General features: G+C 37.9%; 1 protein-coding gene across 1 annotated transcript in view; it reads right to left on the bottom strand.

Moving 5' to 3' along the window:
• LOC139464271 (uncharacterized) overlaps positions 1-15,741 on the bottom strand; it is a 40,748-nt gene extending 25,007 nt beyond the window's left edge. Inside the window, exons 1-5 of the mRNA XM_071245794.1 lie at positions 15,603-15,741; positions 13,888-13,978; positions 8,602-9,191; positions 7,034-7,280; positions 3,917-4,254 (exon numbers count right to left, since the gene is read on the bottom strand). Of these exons, the coding sequence (XP_071101895.1) occupies positions 3,917-4,254; positions 7,034-7,280; positions 8,602-9,191; positions 13,888-13,978; positions 15,603-15,677 (1,341 nt within the window). The 5' untranslated portion in view covers positions 15,678-15,741. The remainder of the gene's footprint in view (positions 1-3,916; positions 4,255-7,033; positions 7,281-8,601; positions 9,192-13,887; positions 13,979-15,602) is intronic.
• Between the last annotated feature and the right edge of the window lie 233 nt (positions 15,742-15,974).

Raw genomic sequence — 15,974 nt, 5'->3', positions numbered from 1 at the left:
GGAGGGTCTGAGGGTTTGGGGGTGGGGGTAGGGAGTATGAAAAAATGTTCCATACATGTATTTGGCATCGGACTTGACAAAATTTTACATAAAATGGGGGGGGGGGGTCAACAAAATATGATACAGTCCCAAGACCAATCTCACTGCACCCACTGCCTTATAATAAATGACCCTAAGTGCCCTGCACTGCCCTGACCAATCATAAAGTAATCTTTATAAGCGCCCTCTAATAAGATCGAAAATATACACAACAGACCCTAAAGCAGAGAGGGTACAGGTCCTGATTGCCCTGTGACTATTAAAACGTAAAAACGACTCAAGCAAGTGCCAGGTCTCAAAAAAGCATCAGGACTCAAATATGCATCAGGACTCAAATATGCGCCAGGACTAAAATATGCACCAGGACTAAAATAAGTGCCAGGTCTCAAGTAAACACCAGGGCTCAAATAAACTCCAGAACTCAAATAAGCGCCAAGACTCAAATTTGCATGGAAACTTTTTGTAGTTCTTTGGTCAACACTCCATACAAAGTGTTTTTGTTGCAGTTTAGTATCACTGTGTTCAGTTGCCATGAGGAAATATGCCACACCGTAGCTAAAATATAATCAGCTTATGCCACACCGTAGCTAAAATATAATCAGCTTATGCCACACCGTAGTTAAAATATTATTGTAGCTTATGCCACACTGTAGTTAAAATATTATTGTAGCTTATGCCACACCGTAGTTAAAATATTATTGTAGCTTACACAACACCATAGCTAAAATATTATTGTCGCTTATGCCACACCGTAGTTAAAATATTATTGTAGCTTATGCCACACCGTAGTTAAAATATTATTGTAGCTTACACAACACCATAGCTAAAATATTATTGTCGCTTATGCCACACCCTAGTTAAAATAATATTGCAGCTTATGCCACACCGTAGTTAAAATATTATTGTAGCTTATGCCACACTGTAGTTAAAATATTATTGTAGCTTATGCCACACCGTAGTTAAAATATTATTGTAGCTTACACAACACCATAGCTAAAATATTATTGTCGCTTATGCCACACCGTAGTTAAAATATTATTGTAGCTTATGCCACACCGTAGTTAAAATATTATTGTAGCTTACACAACACCATAGCTAAAATATTATTGTCGCTTATGCCACACCCTAGTTAAAATAATATTGCAGCTTATGCCACACCGTAGTTAAAATATTATTGTAGCTTATGCCACACCATAGTTAAAATATTATTGTAGCTTATGCCACACTGTAGTTAAAATATTATTGTAGCTTATGCCACACTGTAGTTAAAATATTATTGTAGCTTATGCCACACCATAGTTAAAATATTATTGTAGCTTATGCCACACCGTAGTTAAAATATTATTGTAGCTTATGCCACACCGTAGTTAAAATGTTATTGTAGCTTATGCCACGCCGTAGTTAAAATATTTTTGTAGCTTATGCCACGCCGTAGTTAAAATATTATTGTAGCTTATGCCACACCGTAGTTAAAATATTATTGTAGCTTACACAACACCATAGCTAAAATATTATTGTCGCTTATGCCACACCCTAGTTAAAATAATATTGCAGCTTATGCCACACCGTAGTTAAAATATTATTGTAGCTTATGCCACACCATAGTTAAAATATTATTGTAGCTTATGCCACACTGTAGTTAAAATATTATTGTAGCTTATGCCACACTGTAGTTAAAATATTATTGTAGCTTATGCCACACCATAGTTAAAATATTATTGTAGCTTATGCCACACCGTAGTTAAAATATTATTGTAGCTTATGCCACACCGTAGTTAAAATGTTATTGTAGCTTATGCCACGCCGTAGTTAAAATATTTTTGTAGCTTATGCCACGCCGTAGTTAAAATATTATTGTAGCTTATGCCACACCATAGTTAAAATATTATTGTAGCTTATGCCACACTGTAGTTAAAATATTATTGTAGCTTATGCCACACTGTAGTTAAAATATTATTGTAGCTTATGCCACACCATAGTTAAAATATTATTGTAGCTTATGCCACACCGTAGTTAAAATATTATTGTAGCTTATGCCACACCGTAGTTAAAATGTTATTGTAGCTTATGCCACGCCGTAGTTAAAATATTTTTGTAGCTTATGCCACGCCGTAGTTAAAATATTATTGTAGCTTATGCCACACCATAGTTAAAATATTATTGTAGCTTATGCCACACCCTAGTTAAAATATTATTGTAGCTTATGCCACACCATAGTTAAAATGTTATTGTAGTTTATGCCACACCGTAGTTAAAATATTATTGTAGCTTATGCCACACTGTAGTTAAAATATTATTGTAGCTTATGCCACACCATAGTTAAAATGTTAAGCAACAGGTCCCAAATCACCTCCGGGTATGGAAGCTGATTCAAAGAATAAGAGAGCAGAGCACTTATTAGAGGAAATACAGTAACTATAAAACCTAGGGAACAGTAACATATTGTGTTATTATTATACCATTATTCCTTCTAATTAATTGTAATCCTACTCAACCTTAGCCGAAGCCATATCACTCATGATACAAAGACTAGTTAACATTTAATTCCATTCTGTAAATAATGTCTACAGTTTTCAAAGGATATCAACAAGAAATGAATTCTAGCATGACAAATGATCGTCATGAGTAAACGCTTCCTTGGGCTTAAACAAATGGTTAGTTCTGCACAAGTGACTTAGAATGAGCCAGAAACACTTCCACTGGCATATTCAAGCCACGCATTGAGAGCATGTACATTAATTCAGACAAGCAATACAACACTTTCTTCAAAAACATACTAAACAAATGTACATGTATTAAAACACTGCTGATCAAATGTTCACCCACTGTAAACCTGTTTCAAATGGATATCCCCAGAGAGGCACTCTCCCATCAGTAATTACCTATTAAGTGATTGACTCTGTCCTCATCCCCCCAGGGGAGTGTCAGTACACTTAAACCTGAAGAAACCTACAAAGTGTCCTCCAGGAGACAAACACAAGACCACACTTTTAATTTTTGGCCTCAATGAACTTTTGCTCACTAACAATGCTCACTATTTACACTGAGTAGGATGAACTACAAATATAAATAAATTATAGAGTTTAATATGTTTGGTGTGAATATGGCGTAAAGACGTTTGGGACGATGGTCTAGTGTGATAAAACTATTGCTTGTGTGCATTAACGGATGAAGTGATCGATACATATCATTTTTGGTAGTAATGATTACATTTAGTTACTTCTGAGACAACTTTGTTTGGTGTGTGGAAGGTTTGCATGGGCCAAGACTACATAAAGAACATTTGATTAATTAATATTTTGAAAGGTTATAAGTTACCATAGTTATATTTTGCATGAGTTTTATAATTTGCCCTTCTAAAAACTTTTTATCAATTGCAGATGGAGTGGTCAGGCAAGGAAATATAAATTCAACTTTTTCTGCATTCGGTTTTGGATTTTGTCCAGTGATACCGAGGTTTAAAATTCCTTGTTTAAGAGTGCTAATGTAACACTTAAAATGATATTGGCATGGTTAAATAACTTCCTGGCGCCTCTTGGGCACTCTTAGAAATCATCTTTACATAATATGATGCTTACTACATGAAGTCAGTGGTTGATTAATAGATGGCTAGGGACACCAGAAATTGGCTACCCACATGGTAACCATGTGGGGAATCGAACCTGTGTCTTTGTTGTGATCATCATCATCATCATCATCATCATCATCATTGATATCATCATCATTGATATCATCATCATCATCATCATCATCATCATCATCATCATTGATATCATCATCATCATCATCATTGATATCATCATCATCATCATCATCGATATCCATCATCATCATTTCTGAAAAATGTCAAAAATGTCCGAATCACAAAGACACCTACCTTCTCCAGCTCATTGTTCAGACTCTCAATGGTCTCCTTCAACAGAGTGAGACGTCTCTGTGCCTCCTCGCGTTCACCTTTCATCTCCTGACATTTACTCTCATACTCGCCCCGGTGCTGCCTCAGTATGTTCAGCTTCTCCTCCAGGGTGCCTATCTGGCTGCAGATGTTGTCCTCCTCCTTCGAGATGTTCCGCACCTGCACAGCCTCTCTCTGAATGGCATCCGCGAGTCTCTCACACTCCACCTGGGCGGTCGTCTTCTCCGATGACAGGACATCCAGGCGTGTATGGAGATTCTGCAATTGCTCTGCGTAATGATGGTTATCCACTGGTGTACCTACAAAGGAGAAATAGGTCCAGGCAATCCAATATCTTCATCCCAACATTTTAGTCTACGAGCCCCTATTGCAGCACTGTTAGCCCAGTCATTGAAGCAGCAATACATAGTGTAGCTCCACGTCTGCATGCCAGACACCTACCCCTATTGCAGCACTGTTAGCACAGTCATTGAAGCAGCAATACGAAGTGTAGCTCCCCGTCGGCATGCCAGACACCGACCACGGTGGGTTCGAACCCCAGTCCGCCCTCATCACATTTCTTGGTTGTCAGCCCAATACCACAATCTCATAAAAATCAAATCTTTATACTCGCTACCGCTAAACAAAGATCCGAGGACAACCCATTAGGGGTCACGTCAGAACGACCTTTCATCCGACCAATCAGAGCGTCGTTTACCAGATCATGAAAGTGACAGTCGGACCGTGTTTTCTAATCATGCAACCACGTGATATTTGGCACGGGGTATTCCGAACGACATTTACAGGTTTTATGATTATATATCCATACAATCTAGGCCATCTATAAGCCATTCCAGAGTGTTCTTCTTATCAGTTTTAATTTTTTTAATCGAGAATACTTGAAAATATGTTTCAAAGCGTAGTCGCCAGCTCGAGAAAGCTGCCTTCTGATTGGCTAATGTCAATTTCTTGTCAGTCATTTCATTGGTCGGTCAAAATTCGAGAAAGGTCGTTCTGAAGTGACCCATAATGAGATGTCTTGAGATCTTTGTTTAGCGGTAGCGAGAACTAAGATCTGATTTTAATGAGATTGCACAATACCAATGCTTGTTGGTCTCACCAAAGTAGTAAACATCTGAGACATGCATCACTTGGGGCTTTCACCCACATCAAGCTGACACGTCAGTATGGGTGTGCAACTGGTGTAACAGTATATTGCAATACGGCCATCAGCTACACATATATCGCAATACAACCCTTGTGTATTGATATATTCAAGTACAGTCACAGAAGAATTAATAGATAATCATATAAATTAAATCTACCATCTTGAAGCATTTGGATGGATTGTTTCCTATCTAAACCATGTAAACTGAACACACTGACTTAGTTAACATTCCATATTGATGACAATATATACTCTAGAGTGAGTGAGTGAGTGAGTGAGTGAGTGAGTGAAAACGCCACTTTTAACAGTATTACAGCTATATCGCGGTGTGTCAGCTTAATGTGGGAGGAAAGCCAGAAGTGATGCAGGTCTCAGACGTTTACCACCTCGGTGAAACCCACAAGCATGGGTATGGTGCTGACAAACCTAGAAACATAATCGGGGCGAACCGGAATTCGAACCCACAATCATAGGTTTATGGCACGCCCAAGGGACACAACTCTGCACAGCAAATCACGGCACCTTAGACAATTGGGCCACCCATGCCCCCTCGCTATCAGAAGTCTGGATTATTGAATGAAGACAGCTATAGAAACTAACAGTGAAGCTAATTTCTGAAACACAATTACGAGCTCATTTACTTTCCAAGCTGGAGCTCAGAATATTACTAAAAGCAACGTCAAACCCAACTCACTCCCTCACTCACTCGAATAAAAAGCGTTCACTTACAAAGACATATTTCTGAAAACAATAATATTGTTATTGGTATTCAGCTGTCACAACTTATTAGAACAAGACAACTTTTTTTTAGTGGTATCCAATACGTTATATTGTCATAAACAACTCTTATTTCCCTTGGCTACGATCTGGCGATTTAACTAAATTATGCTGCACAATTATTATTGTAGTCTATGGTCTCTTGTCACAAGTTGCACAAGTGAGTGGTGAGTGAGTGAGTATGGTTTTAGCAATATTCCAGCAATATCACAGCGGTGGACACCAGAAATGGGCTACACACATTGTACCCATGTGGGCCATCAAACCCAGGTTTTCGCCAAAACAAGCAAACACAAGCAAACACTTTAACCAATAGGCTACCCCACCATACCTCTGCAAGTGACAGAAACCTGTTTGATATCAACTCAAGAGTTCTAAGCTTGCTCGGGCGGTCGGGTAGCCTAGTGGTTAAAGCGTTCGCTCGTCACGCCGAAGACCCGGGTTCGATTCCCGACATGGGTTCAATGTGTGAAGCCCATTTCTGGTGTTCCCCGCCGTGATATTGCTGGAATATTGCTAAAAGCGGCGTAAAACCATACTCACTCACTCACTTACTCTAAGCTTGCTGAAACTTGAAATAGATTTCCTATCACAGCTACCAGATTTCTCCTTGTATTTGTTTGGATAAAGTGGTTAATTATCTAGCCAGCCAAACGGGCTAGTGCTGCTGAAAAATTGTATCATAGGTAGGGCTGGCTACAGATATAGATCATAGAGAACAATAATCGCAAACAAAATATCGCTAAATTATCAATAAATATCGGCGAAGTAACTGTAAGCAAATGTGCAAGAAAGTCCCAAAAGAAATCAACAGTTTTCACGCGACTTGTGAGCAGTGACAAATTTGTGAACATTTGAGATATAACAAAAACCATTGCTTTCCGTCTTCGACAATTGACATTATTGACGATGACAAGTCTGTGTCGGTAAATCTAAACTTTATTTCATCCCAATAATTTATGTGAGTTATTATCTATGATAAGTTTCATTTTCATAATCGTTATATTTCTTCCCATGGACAATAATTCTGATTATCAATCTTTTTAGCCAGCCCTACCAATAGTGTCTTCCTAGTGCATGAACAAACGTAACTCACTGGAAGTTTGTTCAGAATTGGCCAGAGTGAAAGATCTGATTTCAATGATATTGTTTACCTTTCATGTGTTCCTGGTAATTCTGCGGACTGTACTTGTCATCCTTCCTGTATGTCCGTGATGGGGAAATCTTCTGCACAGTTTTCTTGCCCTGATATTCCTGTATGATTTGCTGTAGCATAATGTTACAGGTGGTTGAGCCAATGCTACAGTAACACTCGGGACAGAGTTCTCTCCCTTGACAGCACTCGCGGCACACTGTGTGTCCGCATGGAATCAACAACAGAGGTGTGAACTGGGAACCGATCTGGAACAGAAGGACATTGTCTTGTCAAGATGCATGTCATTGTTAACGCTGGTTCAAGAGAATTTTACACATGCCATTAAATGTGTCAGATTCACAGGGGAATCTAGCCACTAGGGCTTTGATGGGTAACACGGGTACTCAGGTCGGGTGGGTCCTGAGTAGGACCCGGGTACCCACAGGACTACCTGTACCCGTGGTTAGTCACGTGATATATTTTTTAATGAAAATAACGATAAAATTCCATGGTTGCACTAGTACAAGTTGCTTATGTTGCATTTCTTTCTGACTAAGGGCACATTCCTTCGGACTTTTATAAATCTGAGTGAAGACAAAGCTTCAGTCAACTTCAGTGCATGCCTGAGTAAATATCATCTCATTCCAGCCTTACTAGTTACCATGGCAACACTGTACAGGCCCATCTTATCATACTTCAAGTCTCAGGGTGACGCCTATGGACTTCTACATTTGAAAGCTGTAGCAGGTTTTCAGATTAGTTCATTTTCTAAGACACTGACTGACTATCAATATGTCCTGAAGAGATTTTTTAATTTGGTAAAGACATAGAAAGATGTCTTTTCAAGTGTTGAAGAAATCATGAAAATGTCCTAAAAATGCCAAAACAACAAAACAATCACATGAAGATGTTTGCAGAAACAAAAGTACAGAACAATTAGGGAGATTTCACCTGCACGGTTGTATCATGTCAGTGAAGGCGTGTTCTGTAAGAGATGCTGGAGTACGTACTGACATCTTAAATTGTTTGCTAGGCCTTACTTAGACAGATGACAAGTAGACACAATTTATGGATAACAACTTCTTTAATCACTGTAAAAAAGCACTGTTGCAGTACAGATCCTTATACAGTTGTCAAGACTGTCTTACTTGACAACGGTATGAGGATCTTTACTGAAACGTTGCTTTTTTACAGAAGTTGTTATCCATAAATTGTGCCTACTTTGTACAGACATCTGTCAGTGTACAAGCTGCCCAATCATATCTGAACATTTGAAGTTTAGTCAAGAGGGCAATTTGTCATTTTTGAAGCATTTGAAGCATTTCACACTCAAAACTCTTCAGTCAGAAGAAGGGCTGGGACGATACACCAACTGTGAGATCTGATACGTATCACGATACCTTGCTCACGACCCGATACGTATCACAATACATGAGGTCATGAAGAAATATTGAATAGTTTATGAGTTAAGTAAATGAAACGGGAAGGATGGACAGACACTATATCCTCCGCAAACTTTGTATGGATGGGGATAATAATGGATTATCCTTTGAACCCATCCAAGAAAAGTAATTAAAAAATACCCACCATTATTTCTGAACAGCATGGACAATGGTGACTGGACATATTTGAGGATGAATCTCCATTTTCTAATGGCAGTTCTGACGACACACGTCGCTTGCTTTGATAACCACCTGTCTTATATTGACGATCAGTCCCATTTAAATCAAGATCCTTCTTAACACGTGAAACAATTCTGTCTGCTAAAGCATCAAAATCTTTCGGTGCCAGCAATCTTGATTTTAACTCTTCAAATTCTCCCTCAGAAAAGTCAGAAAACTCATCTCTTTGTTGACACACTGGGGCAGATGTTCCTCTTGGAATGTAAGCTGAAGCCTCATCTAGGTCATGTGATTGCTCATCTTCGTCCCTTACACCAGAGTCTGTAGTTTCTGGGGCGACATCAGAACTGGTCTGTCGAACTTGCAGCCAATTTTGGAACTTTCCCCGGGCATTCATTTGACTGGGTCCTCCCCCATTGGCGTTGTTTGGTTTAGACGGTCGTGTATTGAGTCGACCCTCGGCACTCTGTGTCCTTGACAACAAAGACTTTGGGGCAGGAACTGAAGCTTTCTTTGGCCCATTTCTATCACTGTAATGACTCTCCTTACCATTTGCTGGAAAAGAAAATAGCTTTGTTAGGCAATGATAAATTAATGATTACACTTTTATGCAAATGTTTCAAAATGACAAGGCATGTTAGGTTTTCTGGTTTTCAAAGCATGTGCGTACATTAAATCTCAATGGATTTGATTCAAATGAAGCATGAATGCTTCGTAGGACAACATACAGTGTTCCTGTTTACCGGTAATTACCAGTTTTTAACCGGTACAATTAGGCTTGGTCCGGTAATCCATGTGACTGCCAGTCCCTGTGGACCGGCAAATATAGTACCTTATTAAGATCTTTGTTGTTGAACAAAACATAGGCAATAGCGATATTTTTGTCTGACCAAAGTCAGCTTATCTGTTACCATCAGGGTTTCCCCTTGTCTACTTTTACTGGAAGGAAATAACATTTTGCCTTGCTTCGAGATTAAATATATGTGTAGCAACTTTGTCTCGAAATTTTCAAAAATAAGGGAGAAAATTGTGACTGAACTTTGTGTGAATGACGTGTAGATCTAACTATGTTACTGCAGAGATGACGTCATTGCATTGAACATGATGTTGAAGGAATTAAAACCAGGTAATTTTCGTACGTTTTTTATTTATTGAAAGTTGGGACTAACAAAAATTAGGGTGGAACACTGACAGTGGGAAAACTGACATATAGGGCTTATTAAATCAAATAATTAAGAAATAAAGGAACATGCATAATAATTATAAATGTCAGTAGATATCTGGGTGTGATAAAATAATGTGAAGTCGGCTCTTAGCTGGTAATGCAAGTGAGAGAGTGAGCCTCATTTTTCAAACACCAATTCATAATCAGGTCCAGACGCAACACGAGACTTCAAGGTGCACGTAAATTTCAGTGCCGCACTCATTACTGGGTGTTTGTTACATCGACCCCGACTCGATCTCTTGTATCATTACTGTTTGCCACAATCTTCATGTAACACCTGAATATCTACAATATACAGCATAGTTAGTTTACAATTCATTGCGATATGACATCAAAGTAGGGGTGACTATTGGTCTGGATATCACTATTGCGATAACTATTGATGATGAAAGAAACTATTGCGATAAATATCAATAGTTTTCAGTGTATCATTTTAGATGGATTTTAGAGTTGAATTAAACCTTGGAACTGAAGTTTCCTTTGAATGTGATAATCATAACATCAAATAAAAAGTAAAGTTTGAGATAAGACTGATTTGTTTTTTCTTTATCCTAATAATTTAAGAAAAAGAAACTTCCACATTACCATGTGTAAATTACTACCAGTCATGATCAAAGGAAGAACAAATTTGAACAGCATTGCATGTATTTTATTGGTGGGAAACTGATTTAACAATCGATTTATTGACTGTAAGTGCTTACCAATAGCAATATATCGATATTTCGATTTATTGTGACACCCCTACATCAAAGGCTCCAGATTAATGAAACAAATCATTACCTCGCCAGCGAATCAGGTCATCGGCTGCCATATTCAAACTCCGAGGTTACATCCATGTTTGAAATACTAACGCTAAGAGATAACATTAGAGATGAATGTAGAACACTTTCCATTTTTGCACTTTTAAAGTTTATTGCATTGAACAGAGAAAATGTGTCTGAAAGTTTTCTAGCGCTCATAATACTGCAATAGCGGAAGAAACTAAGATATTTAGCCCACTAGTCCTTATAAAGATATCACATAGCAAAACCCTTAAAAATGGTAAATTTCTACTAGTCCTTACGATACCTTAATTATTGGGCGTTTAGGCAAGGACTACAGGACCAGTGACAATTTCAAAACTGTGCCGCCATTTTGAAAATAGGTTACCTCCCTTGCATGGTGATTACAAGGTGCACAGTGATATTGGGGTGTACCTTGTAATTTGAAGGCGTCACTGAAATCTCAAGGCAAAGATGCCAATTAAGAATAATGCCCCCTTTAGGAAGAGTTATCGATCTTTTTTCGCATGTCAAGTATAACAACAAAACATTTAGTAATCTAAGTGCAGCATTGAAACTTGTGTCAGCCTTGAAATCTGATGTTGTGTCCAGACCTGATAATACAGTACAGGTATTTCTGATATGTATCCCTGGTACCCATACAGCGTTAGAAATTGGCACTAGTCCTGTAGTCCTTGCCAAACTGGCCAATAGTTAAGGTATCATAAGGACTTGTAGAAATTTGCCATTTTTAAGGGTTTTGCTATATATGTTATCTTTATAAGGACTAATGGATGAGCGAGTGAGTGAGTAAGGTTTTACGCCGCTTCTAGCAATATTCCAGCAATATCACGGCGGGGGACACCAGAAATGGGCTTCACACATTGTACCCATGTTGGGAATCGAACCCGGGTCTTCGGTGTGACGAGCCAACGCTTTAACCACTAGGCTACCCAAACGCCCCACTAGTGGACGAAATATGTTAGTTTCTATCCCTGCCATATGTTTACACAAATATACCCGGACTTGGCAATAAATAATATGGCACTCTGTTTTCACAATGCACAGACCGGCTGTCAAGTAATGTTAGTCGTGTGTATCTCTAATCCTCTACAATCCTGCATGTTCCTTAGGCAAGGGAGTTAACTGACTGTAGAAGTAAAGTTGCCACCCTTGCCGAACTAGGCTGGAATTTCTGGGCTTGATCTTAGCGCCACCAGTGGCTATTACCAGTGATGTCCCTTCTATGTCCCTCCTATTGACCGATCAGACTCCACCTCTCATATCACTTGCATTTGCTTCAAGCAAAAAGGTGGTGCCCAGTCAAGACGATCTGATCGATAATCAAAATCTGATAATAATAACAATGTAGCAGGTGTATATATTTGTATTTTAGCTTTGTTTGTAAATAAAACTATTTCAAGTTTTGTTTCTGTTGAACAAAAGTCAACAGAGGTTTGTTTTTATCCCATCATTCTAAGTCCAGCCCTCTAGTGATCAATCTGATCCCAAGCTATACTACATTCTTTGTCCAGCCCTCTATTGATCAATCACATCCCAAGCTATCCTGTGATTGGCCAAATTCAAACTTTACCTTCTTGCTCTGACTAACTCCATATTGCCACCTTCACTATGCACTGCATTTGGAGCATTTGTAGATCACCACTAAAGGTTGGTTAATAATTTATCTTTAATTCTAAATAGGATTAGATAGTAATCAAAGATTAGGCATTATAAATAAGCATCTAAGAAGTAATTATATTTACATTGAATCATATATTTCTATTAATGTTGATGTTTTGAATGAATGTGTTTTAGAGGCTGAACTTTAACCTAAGCAGTAATGTATTTAAATATTATCGTGTATACATGATAAGTTATATCTACAATTATGGAAGTGCACAAACTATGCATTTTGTTATTCATTTCAGTGTATTTAGTCACTCTAAGTATTTATTCCTGCTCTTTCTTCTACAGGATATATCATGAACGGTGACATTTGAAGGGTATCACGTTTCACACCCTTGTGCCACACATAGGGTATGTGTAACCATTTTACTTAACATGTATTGTAAGCCATTTCTATCATATCATCTAACAACACTTAGTTGTAAGTAATGTAAAAGAAATGATTGTATTGCTTTGATGATTATATGACAGGGTATGAAACTCCCAAAAATTTCAGCCAGACCACAGGACTGGCTAGCTGAAATACTTGCCAGCCCTGACCAAAACCTGCCTGCCCACTATAATCATATGTTTCTAAGGATAATTTAATTAAAACTTTAAATCAAATTCATTGAACATGAAGTAATGCAAGAAAACAAATAGCAAACACTTTTCAGGTCAGATTTGTATTTAATATCCTAGAATACATAATGTAAATATCCTTATTCCTAAATAGGGCCTAAATTTTAGGTTGTCTAAAAGCTCACAGGGTTTCTTTTTGGTTACATTTTATCATTCAACTTTACATGTGAATTAATGCTTATCATTTGGAAATATTTAGAATATTTTCACATATGAAATACATGTATAACCCAACCGTCGGGCAGGGGGATTTGAAAATCTGGCAGCCCGAATTGAAATCAACCGGTCTCGGACGGACGGGCAGGCAGGTATTTCAAACGCTGTTATATGATATATGTTATGTTTTAATATGCATATACTATATTATCTTTTCTTCTTATTACAGGGTGTTTATCGTGATTATAAATAAACATAAGCCTCACACCCCGTAGCCGTCTTAGTGTCATCTGTTTAAAATAATGGATAAAGCCTAGAAAACCCGGTTACAATAAAACGGGTCTTACTTCGCAAAGTGCATCAAATCACCTGAGCACCTTGATTAAAAACATCGAAAGATTTGGAAATATCTTTGATGCTGAGTTGGCGGTGCACATGCTTTGCAAATCCTGCAATCGATTAAAATCTGCACAGCAGTTTACTAACCGGATGTCGATTTCGTTACTTGATTTTGATTGGTCTATGCATCGATTTTGTTAGTCCAGCCCAAATATAACTCCATAATTTCAGCCTAGTTCGTGAAGGGTTGAAAATGGACTTTTATAGTCAGATAACTCTCTTGTCTCCTGACCCATTCATATTGCCACGCTAGGGTACATTTCTGTATACAGATAATGGTTAGAGTACAATATATGCATATAGAAAGATTCTGGGGTACGTTTCTGTAGTACCTGTGCCAGCAACGACCCCATCAACAGCACCAACAGCAACAGCAAATAATACAACACTGGTTACAAACCCTTTGTCTTTGTAGCGTCAGTTTCATTCTTGGTCAGGTGTTCATCTCGCTGCTTCATCCAGTTCTGTTGTCGGAGTTTCATTTCACGGACCTCAAAGAAGACAATATCCATGGTAACACAATATTAACAGTCATGAGACTTTGTCATTCACCTTTATGTCAGGATATTTGCAGCATGAGTGAGTGAGTGAGTTGGGTTAATGTCGCTTTGAACAGTATTCCAGTTATGTCACAGCATGTAAGCTTAATGTGGGAGGAAAGCCCGTGGTAATGGAGGTCTCAGACATTTATCAAAAACGGTTGCCAATGCGACCTAAATTTCAATTTGTCTACTGTCCAAAATTCAGAGGTAGCCAAATGACTACCATGAAAAATATCTTGTGGCGACTAAATTCTATTGCTACACATGTGTAGACACAAAAATAAACATGTCTGCTACTGCTACTAAAGTCAACAATGAACCGAAATACATAAATATTAAAGTAATCAGTATTTTATTTTAGTTGATAGATTATTATATAAGCAAGGATATACCTATATAATCTAGTAACATAAATTGCATCATTGTTCGAGTCACAAATGACAAAAATCAAGTACAGTTTCAAATAATTTACAATTCCCAGACAAGTGTTATGACTTGTACATATTATTATAGTTATTTGATAAAAGATAATTTCAAATGCTTTTGTCTACCTACAATATTGGCTTGACTTTACAACTGGCTACTTGGTAAAAATTTAAACTTTGAGAACTGTTTACCCTTTTGGCGAAACCCAAAAGAACAAAGAGATAGCAGAACAATTAAATTCCAAATTATTTGTTTATAGACTAAACAAAGGTCATATCATTTACAACAAGAAAAATGTCTCAATGGAACACACACAAAATTATAACCTAAAAAGTTTAATCTACACAATCATTATACACAAGAAGCTATTAAGTTGTCCTATTGCAAGTACTGGTAAAAACAGAAGCAGCCCCTTCACCATGTCCAGAAGGCCTCACAAATGATAACATACTACCATTCCTTTAGAGTACAATACCATTACTACAACCTCAAAACAGATTATTGGGATCGTACTAATTACTGTCCAGAGCCGTCCGGGTTTGCACTTCAATTACCCAGGTCCATCGAGGTTCCATTACAACCATCTGGTAAAGATATGATACCCTGACTCGTTTTGCAAATTGTTAAGTGACATAAGTATGTTTCTAAAAGGATAATGTTGCTTATTTACAGTTAAAATTGCTTTCCGGTTTGTGACAACGTAATTATGACTAGGCGGTCAGAGACAGCCATGGACAGTTAGTATAAGTAGGACCAGATTAAAGTGCTTTGCCTCCAGCTAACTCTATGAGGTACATGATTGCATTTCTGGTCAAACAGTCTAATAATGACATTTCTTGTGGTCTTAGAAAACACCTAAAATCTAACATAAACGTTGTGTTCCTCATAATAAAGAATTAAGTTGACATCCATAAATTCTCTCTCTAATGTGTATTATGTCTTAATGCCATTCAAAGACATGAAGAATATTGATAATTATTTCAAAATAATTGTTTCAAAATTAATCCCTTTTATCAGGATTATCTGAAAAAAATTGAGAAGTATTTTTCAACAGCCGACTTTCTCATTATAGTACATCTAACTAGACTATATGAAAGTTGAAACTACAGTGTTATCACTGACAGGTGCGTGGAGTTCATTTTGTTACCTTCTCTGCGACCTCTTCTTTTTTCTGTCTTGAATTCCCTGGTGGCTTTCCACCCCTGCCTCCCGAAACAGGCATTATTGTTAAGTACTGAGTCTAAACTTTACACACTGAATTCAACCAACTATGCTCTTTCCACACCGTCGTCGGTACGCTGCCATTTGTAAACAATCGTGAACCAAGCTCCTCACAGCGATATCCCGTTCGCGGGGCTACCGAGAGTGTAACGAAGGTGTCACGCGCTGGGAAGGAGCTTGACCGGAGTTTTACAAGGGAAATAACTTTAAGTTCGGTCACTTGCATACCACGTTTCACAAGATTTGAACAAATGTACTTTTTGGCCAAATCTAGAATAAAGTTCATAACATGTATTCA

The sequence above is a fragment of the Haliotis cracherodii genome, unplaced genomic scaffold, assembly GCF_022045235.1.
Source record: "Haliotis cracherodii isolate W230 unplaced genomic scaffold, xgHalCrac1.p SCAF_17, whole genome shotgun sequence".
NCBI classification, from domain to species: domain Eukaryota; kingdom Metazoa; phylum Mollusca; class Gastropoda; order Lepetellida; family Haliotidae; genus Haliotis; species Haliotis cracherodii.
This window is presented reverse-complemented; position numbering and strand designations above follow the sequence as displayed.